This window comes from Adelges cooleyi, unplaced genomic scaffold (assembly GCF_023614345.1).
Source record: "Adelges cooleyi isolate 19-005CV unplaced genomic scaffold, UGA_ACOO_1.1 ACOO_flye_CR_arks_rails_tigmint_CR_PRNA_23, whole genome shotgun sequence".
Lineage (NCBI taxonomy): Eukaryota > Metazoa > Arthropoda > Insecta > Hemiptera > Adelgidae > Adelges > Adelges cooleyi.
In genome coordinates this window covers 18,871,951-18,882,920 of record NW_026095893.1, presented here as the reverse complement: position 1 = coordinate 18,882,920, position 10,970 = coordinate 18,871,951, and the positions used below count along the sequence as shown (strand labels likewise).

Below are 10,970 nucleotides of genomic sequence, written 5' to 3'. Positions count from 1 at the left end.
AGATATTAAAAACTACAATATTAGCCAGAAACTTGATGTTTTAATATACTAGCCACCTTAGATACTAGCTTGTTACTGCTTCTTAATATACTATATCATTATTTATAATTCCACTACTACTCTACATTTATCTCGGTACTTCAACGAGACATGTAAATGCTCTTTCGTGGTTGCAGACTCGGCCGAAAAACTTTTTCTTAAAAAAATCACATTCTAGCGCGGAGTGTTTGGGCAAGGTTGACTTTTTTAATAATGGCTCAATAAATTTAATAATTAAAGTAATTTTTTAAAAAAATTAAGTGAATTAATTGGCCTAAGTTATCTTATTTTAAAATTTTAGTTATATTTAGATCTAATAAAATACTCATATTCAATAACCGAACAAATATTTATTGCATATTTTTATGTATTTTTTCCAGGCAAAACTGCCGCTGAGGTTGCAGTTCTTGGTAATTACGCTTTATCCGACAGTCGTAAATAGCGCTTAAAATCCAGATGGTCATTCGATATTTATTTTAAGTCAATCCAGGTTTCCGTAAAGTAATGAGAATAAACTGTTAAAATGAAAACGGTCAATTTACAAGTTAATAATTAACTAAACATAACATAATACAAATATTTGTACAACAACTTTACGTTCATTTAAACGCTTTATATTTTAACGTTCAAAAAAATGTATCCCCAACAGAGCGCATAAAAATAGTACTTTCGTTGAACTTTTAAACTTACACGTATGACGTTACATGTTTTAACTTCTAAATTTAGATATAAATGGGTATAGCGACCCATTTATATCTAACATACAAATATTAAACAACAAGAATTAGTCTTCTTTTTTTTTTTAGTTATTTTAATAAAAACTAATATTAGCTAGTAGAATAGCTTGTATTCATTAATCGAAATTTGTGTCCAATAATTATTCCAATTGCCATTTTTATTGTAAGTGAAAAATTATACCAGTAATTGTAGTTGCTGCATATCTATACTACTATAATCAAATATCACAAAAACTTTTTGACATTTATAATTCCAACACACGTACACGTATAATTCCAATAAAAACATACATTAACGATTTGTGTGTTTGTTAAATGTTCGTTTTTCGAATAATGTAATTTGTAATTTTGAAATTCCACCGTGTTTATTGAGGTTACGAAATTTCCTTAATATAAACACTTAACAAATTATTTACACTTTGTTTTACACATTCATTGAATTTTCAGGTGAAGATTACAAAAGTGTTTATACTCTTGGAGTTGATCGAAGGATGATATTTAAACAAGCATTATCAGATTTATTGGCCGATATAAATAATAGTAAATAACTAACTAATTTAAAAACTAGTGGTTACACGGAAAAAATGCATAATCGGATAATAAATATAATTTTATTTTTTTCTCTCCTGTAAAATTTACATTTTGTGACTCAATACACTTTTTCTCTTGGGTGAGGATATGAGATTAGCCTTAACTTAAGTTTGTCCAAATATGTATTTGTTTATCCGTGCAGCAAGCTAAATTTAGCTAACATTTGAAAACTTTTTCTTTAGAACCAGCACACCACAATATGGATTTTAAACTCATATGTCGAATGATGGGAATATTCACGAGTACAAAATTTCCAACAACAAAGTACATAACAAATGCTGATGTTGTAAATGGTGTTTGTGTCTTACGTCATTTACAGATAGTAATAATGTGTTGCACAAAAGTTGGGCGTTGGATAAAATTTGTAAACAATCAATACCATTTTCACGAAGAGAGTGGCATAGGTCCATTTTTAAAAAGGGCAATTGACAGGCGCTTATAGGTTAACATAAATAATTTCTATTGTTCGGGTTTATTTTAATAAATAATGAAGTACCTCTGTTATTACATTTAAATATTTTTTTTGCGTGCCACACTAATATCAAAATTGTCAAATAAATTAATCTACTGCATAATAAAATGTTTTTGCTCGATATTATAAATTGATTCATTACTTTCAGTCATAATTTGTATTGGCTTAATATACAGATTATTTTGGTCCTTTGGCGAGACCATTACTCCTCTTCCATCCATCCCATCCATCCACATTGCTTCACCAATATTCAATAATAGTAGCTTAAGTCCTTACATTTTTTTTTAATACATTTATTTTGTCACTTTTCGGACCATTTGTTTGTAATGAAAAAAAAATTAAAAGAAGTGAGAAAAGTAATATCGATATCGGTGGTATGAGGTGTATTTGAGTGTAATGATCGATAATACGTTAGAAGGTTTCATTTAAGTTCTGTCGTTTTGTTTGATAAATGTTTAATAAATTCATCTTTTTTAATTCTATTATTACTCTAACATTATTTCCACTGTTTTAAACCCACTTAAGTCTACTATATGAATTCACCAAGAAAAAAGTCAACACTATCTATGAATCGATAATTTAAAAAACACACTTTATTCAGCACATTATACATTTGATCACCTCTCGTGTAAACCGCCACATAGAAGAGTATAGGCATAATGGAATCAAAGCAACGAGGGGACGGAGTGGTGACCGGTCTACAGGAATTATTTTAAATAAAAGTGATAAAATTGAATAAAATCACTTTCAAATAAACGCTTTGATGCTTATTTGTAAATACAGAACCTCAATTTAAGACTTTCTAACTTTGCTGGTTTATACTGTGCTTGGTTTGGACTGTACTGGCTTGAAAATGCTAACTACCGATTTGCATCAAAGCGTTTTTTCGAAAGTGATTTTATCACTTTCAGATTTAAAAATTCCTGTAAACCTGTGACCTCCCCATCCCCACTATGCTTCGACCCAACTATGCCCCAACCCCACTGTACTGGTTTTTTTTTGCAAAAACGTAGTGGACCAAATAACACCCATACAATGTCTTGTTAAATTTAGTTGGAATGATGGACGATTCTTGTTTCAATCGTTTGTACTCCATAGTTTAAATTTATTATTACCGTTTATTCTCAATAAAATTAATATTTTTGTTATATATACTTTCATTAGAGCAATCTCACACACACTATTTATACTTCATAGATTATATTATTTCAAAGATATATTACTATCATAAAGCGTTATTATATAACTAATGCATATGGGTGTTATTTCATACAATCTTCTAAGTTAACATTTTAAAAACTCATATTTTACTGAAATACGTATTGTTATGTTTTTATTATTGGTCAAAAAAGTTGACATAACATTTATTTAAAAATAGCTTGATTTTGATTTTGTAAACATGCTTTAACACAGTACAATACAAATAAAATGGAATAGATAACATTAAAAGTATTTTGTTTTTTAAATATTTCAACTATTGATGTTCTTGCATTGAAGAATTTTTTTTTTTTTTTACAAGTCCATAAGCACACAAGGGGAATGACCTTATAGTGTAACTACCCCTATGTTCCCGGCACTGGTTTTTGATGACAAGACTACGTTATAATACAATAATGTATAATATAAATACAAAAGCATTGTAGAACCCTGATGTTGGAATAATTGTTATCGATGAATTTTTAAATTTGTATTCAATACATATTATAAATAACGAACCCAACTAATACATTTATTTTTTTAGAAATATTGATATAATAAAATGAATTAAGGGCATAACGTGGTGCAGAGGACACTTTAGCCGTCAGTCGGCACAGGAGGAAAGCTGTGTGCGTTAAACTAGCGTTGTTTTGAAATTGATTTCATCACTTAACCCAATATGCTCCTACCCTAGAGCGCTGCATTCGATTAATTATTAAATATTATAATTTATGTTGTAGTCAAAAATACAAAACAACAAAGCTCAATTATCACAACTGCAATTATATTCGCGGTGGCGGTTCATATCAAGTGTATGACGCGAAATTAGACAATTATTAGTATTTTTTTAGTACGGAAAATATCCAAAACAATGTTTTAACTTTTTAAAAATTATAAAAGAGTTAATTATGTTTTCCATAAAGCTTTAAAAGTTTAGAAGTGTTTCATTACAGGAGTGTCACAACATTACTATATTACAATATAATAACAGCTATGATTAAATTTTAAACGCGTAAATCTAATTTGAGTTTAATAGATTATATTAGATTTAGGTTTTTTGTCCTAAAGGTTAAGTGTTTGATAGGAATTGTGGCCAATCGTAGAGTAATCATAATGATTTTTTCTATTTTTATTTTTTTATTTTTTAGAGTCATAGTTATGTAAACTATGTTCTTAAGTCGTTAAAAATGATCAGTATACGATTCTTAGAGGTGTTGTGATTTATTTAAAATTTGACCTAAAAATGCCTTTTGAGTATACACTCAAAAGGCATTTTTAGGTATGCAGAACCCTTATAAGTTTAATCATTATTATAATATGCATTTAACAAGCGTTTTACATTTTATTTTAACCTTATGTTTTCACAAGATGTTAGCAATTAATTTTCTTACATTATAATATTTTACAACTTAATTTTATAATTTTATTTTTTATCTTACTGAAAACCAGTTTTTTTTTTCAAAAAAAATGTTGTAATAAAAAATTAATGTCAATCAACTGCAGGTTACCATACATAAATAAGTTTTAACATTATATATTACAACAACAACTATTATAGAAATATTGTTGTTTTTTCGTAAACAAGTTGGTTTCAAATATATTTTGTTAAGTTATTTGTGTACTTAAATGTTCGAACTATTTATTGTCTTGCATTGTAGACCCAGGTATCACAATAAAATACTTAAAATACCAAAGTAAAACGTGAAAATACAAAGATTAAATATCACAACTCCCAATTATATTATTTTCCAAAATAATTATTATGTTTATACATTCAGATAAAATTTTTTAATTAAAACACATAGTGTAAGTTTAAAAGAACACCTGTGTTCGAAAAAAAACTATTATACCTGTAAAAAAATTATTGATATTATATGGCCGCTCGTATTGTGCTAAAACTTAAGGCAGTATAATTCCAACAGGTATTTGTAGTTTGTTTACATTGTAACAATCACTGAGAAAAATACTATATTTTATGAAAACATATCGTTGATTTTTGTACAACACAGATATTTTAACTAAAATTTAATATGCAAATTAAATTATAATATTTATTTTTTTATTTCAAGGCAGATATAAGGGGGGATGCTTTGGGTGGGGGCTATTGGTGTTAAAGCTTTTCTCTTGTGTACTTGAATTGTGTGCATTAAAAGTGTATTTTTATAGGCTATAATTTTTGTTTTAATATGAAATATTATAATATATGTTGTTTTCACTATACATATAAAATCTAAGGCTATTGTTTTGTATAACACTTGAAGAAAATTTTTTTTCTAGCCCTTATTTTTGAATTCTACATTCACCCTATGTTACATCATAAGTGAATTATTTTCTTAAAAATCTTGCATGCAACTTGTAGAGTAATCGTTATGATTATTAGAAGTATTTTGTAACATGTTATAATAATTTTCAATTATCATTAAATAATTCTATCACATAACATATTATAGATGCACGCAGGCCCGCCATTATATCGACTGCCCCAACGAAAAGCGTCGTATCTCGTTTTTTGCAACTTTTCAGGATTAACCAAACAAATACTCAAAATTAAATTCTTATTCTGTTTTTTAACATATCCGTTTGAAAATTTGTATACATGCTATAACATTTTTATTTTATTTTTAGCTTTGTTTACTTACAGTCTAGACGGTGCTGTATACATGTTTTACAATAATGGTTATTTTACTCTGTTTTATTTTATTTTTTTTAGTTTTTGATACATAGCTGCGATTAAAAATACATTTTGAGTAGTACTATCAAAGTTTAGTAGTTGTAAGTATGAACGTTTTTAATAAAATATGGCCAAAATTTATTTAAATATATTTTAAACGCGTATTTTAAGGAAAAATAAGTCTAGTATTAAAATAGTTTGCATTTAAAATAGGTTACAATTTAAATACTTTATTTGAATGATCAGTATTTTTAATAGTACATTATAGCACATATTTACTGATGAGCTTTTTATTAACGTTTTTAGTACATTTTTATTAAGTTTTCTAATTTTCTTATTTTGTATTTATGCATCTAGCTTGCGATAACTTTAAACCAAAAGGTCATTTACACTTATGGTAAGTCCATTTTATAGAAGAAGTATTGCATAATATCTTAAAAGATAAAAGTTAAACAATTTGAGCATTTGCCATTTAAAACCAATAAAGAATTCCCACAATCAAAACTTAATTTTTAAACTTAAAAATAGGTACCACATGCTATAACACTTTTAATTGCAGTTCAATAACTTTAAGCTTGTGTAGAATAGGTATAGCACTTATTAGTATACAATAAAATACATCAACATAACATAAGCTATTTTCCATAGAAAAAAAGAAAATATTAACTTTTGAGCCCAGTTTTAGACTGAAGTTTTGAGAACTACACTGAAGGGTGGATCTTAGAGAGGAGGTATAACAAAACATATTCAATTTTGCATTAAAAATTATTTAGAATAACGAAATAATGAAACAAACTCTTAGTTGCGTTACTTTACATAAGTAAATTAAAGGATAGGAATAACTAAAGTTCCATCTTGATATAAGTCTCCCTCCGTTCTTTCCCAAAGTTTTTGAAAAAATTATTCTTAAACGACTCTACCCACTTGCTTGCTCAGCTAAAATATCCCCTACACCCAATTTGCTTTCTCTTAAAACTAAAAAAAAACATTCCTCCCGTATCTTCTACCTGCCATTCTTGCACTACTTCATCGATTGCCACTTTGCCATCCGGTACCGCTCATCTATTTTGTCGTGCTCAAAAATAAAAGCTAGGGTTTCTCGAGGAGCCATTGTCGCTCCACTATTTCTTAATATGTTTTTGGTAGATCAGCCTATTTTCCCAAACACAACAGTAGCCGAATACGCTAATGTCAAAGTCACTTTTTTCTCTCACGAAAACTCAGAAATAGCCTCCAACAATCTTCAATTGCACCTAGAGCAACTTTTTGCCGCCTTCGTCTAATATAACATATTTTTATGTTTATTGTTATAATTGCAGGTAAAAATGAAATTTTTCTTAGTGTTATTATCATGTCTCTTTTTAAGTTTGTTGGCAGTTGAAGGTATATATTTCGTTTTTCCACGTGCCTACTCAAGGTAGTTAAAAAAAATTCAATATTTAACTTTTTTTTACAGCTAACAATTATGTAAGCGTAGTTGAAACTACAAGTCAGTACAATTTTGTTTACAAAATACTTTTTCATGTTTTTAAGCTTTACAATTTTATGCATAATCTTCAAATGATTTATTACAGATATAATCATTGACTGGCTTTGTATAGACAGTAAGATATAATCAAAATTATTAATACACTGAATATAACTGTTTTGTTATACTCGCCTGTCATTAAGATAGTTTATAAATTATGAGCTAAAGTCTCTATATTTTTTTTTTATAATTAATAGCTCCTTAACGCAAACTATTATAAACATTTTTTAATATATTTTTAACATAACTAATCAATTCTTTGACTATTTCAGATGAAATTTGGACTATGATTAAAAGACTCGTTAGTAATGATGTACTTGAATTTACAATGAGTAATTATAATTTTTGTAATATAACTGATTAAGCCTGCTAGCAGAAGGAATGTTTTTGAAATGATACAATAATTGCAAAAACAACCTATCAATAGAACTTTATGAGTGATAAAAATATTACATTTAAACCATTTAATATTTTTTGTAAGTTTAACTTAGTTATTATTATTAAACGTGTATTTTCTACCTTGACTTCCTCCTTTTAATTTATAATAGATCATGAAATTAAGTCCAATATCGTTTAAAATTACATTTCTGTTATCCTATTTTCAGAGGAAATGGCTTTTATGTTTGCACTGCCTGGTAATATCTGAAAATATTTTCAAATAGTTGTTGGTTATTCCCAAGCATAACATTTTTTCATTTTGATTTCAGAACATAATATCAATAACGACCCTGTTCGCCGTAAATCATATTTTATATTAATAATGCATTACACTGTGTAATACACACGTCTTATGCAATATTTTTTAAATTATGAAAAAAATCATATGCATATTAATTATTTCATAACAATAGATGTATATTAAAATGTATGTTATTTTATATGTTTAGAGTACGTATTGCAGACTAGAATGCAATCAGAACTAATCCACGGCACAGGTAATTATAACATTTAACATATTTTCCCAAACACTTTACAATACTGATAGTTAAAATTAAATTGTAATTTAAAACGCCTAGCGCTACTAGTCAATCTGGAATCATAGGGATCTCTTCGGGGTGAACCACAAAAACCAAGGAACACCTGTAATTAAAAACATTTATGGTTTGATAGCCATAAAGTTAAATGTATTTTAAATAATGTCGATGATCATTTAATATGATGACTTTCATATCATTAATTTAAATGTGGCTACTAGAAATTAAATTAAGTGTTCTAAATTGATCGATTAGCTTGAGTAATTTCGGTTTTAGAGTGACTGTTACACGTAGATCAATTTAAAAAAAAAAATTCACTAACTGTAGAATTATTTATTACCTATTTTTTTATATTTTTGTTACAGATCTTCCTGTGGGTTTCGTTTATGAACTAGGTAATTACGGTTTTTTTCAACAGTCATAAATAGCTCTTGAAATCTAGATGATCAATCAAAATGTATTATAAGTCAATCCAGCCTTCCACAACGTAATACATAATTAACGGTTATCGGTACCCATTCGATAGAGTTAATTTCGATTGACGTCTTAAGCAAAAGAAAAACACTGAATTGTGGATACGTATTAGCATTACAGTTTCGTATAACCATAACGATTTTATTTGTATAAAGTACAATTAATATACATTGTAAATTGACGGCCGCCACTGTCGCACTTTCAAAGTAACCAGGGTCCTATGTTAATGACCTTTGCTATGCATTGCTCAGCAGCTGTAGCGGATGATAGTTTATATGAAACGCATAATCGTCAGAATAGCTTAACCTATTAAAAACTAAATTTGTTTAGAATGAACTCAATTTGTTTAGAATGTTATTTTATTAAGAAAAAGTACTAGGGTACTATGCGTGAAATGTGTATTTATATTATTTAATATAAACCAAGCAACACAATAAATTGTGTGTACCAGGGTCATAGCAACCGTGGTGGAAATAAACACGTGTGTTCTAGTACCCTGGTACCAATATTTATTGTTTAATAAATAATCTAATCGATTGAAAAAATAATCAATTTTTCAAATTACTTAATTGAAATTTACACTAGGTAAATGTATATTTCCAATAAAAATGTATTGGAATAATTTGTTTATTCAAATAGTGTTTTTTAAATAATTTAATTTGCATTTTTTAAATTTACTTGGGTTATAAAATGGTTTGTTGCAGTTGAGGGCCGAAAAAGTGTGAATGAACTTGGAACTGAGAGAAGATCTAAAATTAGACAAGCTTTAAAAATGTTAATCCTCAATATATTGTGTAAATAATAAACTAATAAGAAAACTAGTGGTTACACAGAGAAAATGCATATTTGGACCAACAAAAACTTCAGTTACCGCAATAAATTTAAAGTGGAAATAAATAAATCATCCAACTAGTTTTTTAGTTAAAGCGACTATATACTTAGTTTAACCAACTATTCATTACTTATTCCATCATTACATTTATTTATTAGGTTAGTATTCGTACCTAAAAGCAAAAGTGTAATAAGTAAAAAAATTTAATTTTCTGGTTTTTTGGTTCACCTAGCTTTAAATTGCACGTTCTATGTACTGCCTAAATATCTAACTTATACGACGTTTGGATTCTTAAATAAGTCCATCTAAGTTAATTTATTTTAGGTAATTAGTTGGTTAGACATTAATTTATCAATGAATAATTTTATTTTTCTCTCTCCTGTAAAGTTTACATTTTGTGACTCAATACACTTTTGTTCTGGAATGAAGATATAAGATTAGCCTTAATATTAGTTTGTCCAACTATGTATTTTTTTTTTCTGTATAGCAATCCAAATTTGACTGATGTTTGAAAACCATTTTATTAGGTCAAAGGGAACCAAATATCAGTTTTATCCAGACATGTCGAATCATAGGATTGTTCCTGAGTACAAAATTTCCAGCTTCATACACAAAAACAGCTACGGTTGCCGCTGATAATACTTGTGTCTTAGGTGCTGTAGACCGCAGTACTAAGTCATACAAACAGTTTGGGTTTGAAATATATCTTGTAAGCAACGAAAACCATCAACGTAAAGAGGTTAACATAGTTAATCAGCTATGATAAACTAAATAGGGATAAATCATTTTTATACTCTCAGGTTTATTTTAATAAATAATGAATAAATTATAAAGTACTTCTGTTATTATATTTCAATTTTTATTTGCGTGCCACACTAATATCAAAATTGTCAAATAACTCAATGTACTGTATGATAAAAAGTTTTTGCTCACCATTATGAATTTTTTCATAACCATTAGTCATATTTTTTTACTGGCTTAATATAAAGGCAATTAAAATCCTTTAATCCTTTTCCAACACCACTACTCCTCTTCATCTATCCTATGTGACGACATATCATTACCATTTGGTAACTTATCTGTCCATTTGCTAATGCGCTTACCATCATTTATGTCCTTCCTAACTTTAACCTCGTTTCCTGCAACCTCCAATAGAAAATGTGTTTTTATAACTCATTTACTCCAGTATTCAGATCCAATTTTTGCGCGAAATGGCAGGAATATAATTCGATTGAAAAACTAGTTTATACTTTTTTGTTGCATTATAGTAATGATTTGATATAATTTATAATTATTAACAAAAATATCCTGTTAAAGTTGTTGTATACAAATTTTCACTGCTCCGCGGATAAACGATGAATCATGAACGTGTTTTAGCGTAATGAGGTACAGTTAATATATTTTGAAAATTTCAGTAAGATGCTTTTATATTTTAGCCACAAAAAATTGTCAAAA

General features: G+C 27.8%; 1 protein-coding gene across 4 annotated transcripts; it reads left to right on the top strand.

Annotated features, from left to right (window-relative positions):
* Positions 1 to 5,736: 5,736 nt before the first annotated feature.
* LOC126835433 (uncharacterized) lies at positions 5,737 to 10,360 on the top strand. 4 transcript variants are annotated; one of them, XM_050568013.1, is made up of 13 exons: positions 5,794 to 5,808; positions 6,065 to 6,104; positions 6,356 to 6,438; positions 7,027 to 7,090; positions 7,164 to 7,196; positions 7,282 to 7,311; positions 7,508 to 7,567; positions 7,841 to 7,870; positions 7,943 to 7,972; positions 8,123 to 8,170; positions 8,575 to 8,604; positions 9,388 to 9,477; positions 10,043 to 10,360. In XM_050568013.1, the coding sequence occupies exons 4-13, from the start codon at positions 7,033 to 7,035 to the stop codon at positions 10,276 to 10,278; spliced, it is 645 nt and encodes a 214-aa protein (XP_050423970.1). In that variant the 5' UTR covers positions 5,794 to 5,808; positions 6,065 to 6,104; positions 6,356 to 6,438; positions 7,027 to 7,032; the 3' UTR covers positions 10,279 to 10,360. The 4 variants fall into 4 exon arrangements, with proteins under 4 accessions (XP_050423971.1, XP_050423972.1, XP_050423969.1 ...); XM_050568012.1 differs by lacking the exon at positions 6,356 to 6,438 and having other exon boundaries at positions 5,740 to 5,808; XM_050568014.1 differs by lacking the exons at positions 6,356 to 6,438; positions 7,943 to 7,972 and having other exon boundaries at positions 5,737 to 5,808.
* Positions 10,361 to 10,970: the final 610 nt, after the last annotated feature.

Bases quoted from the DNA above. Each gene is read 5' to 3' on its own strand.
- LOC126835433 (XM_050568012.1), top strand. The intron at 7,312-7,507 runs GTAAGATATAAT...TGACTATTTCAG, and splicing joins TGACTGGCTTTGTATAGACA to ATGAAATTTGGACTATGATT. The intron at 7,871-7,942 runs GTAATATCTGAA...TTTTGATTTCAG, and splicing joins TTTTATGTTTGCACTGCCTG to AACATAATATCAATAACGAC.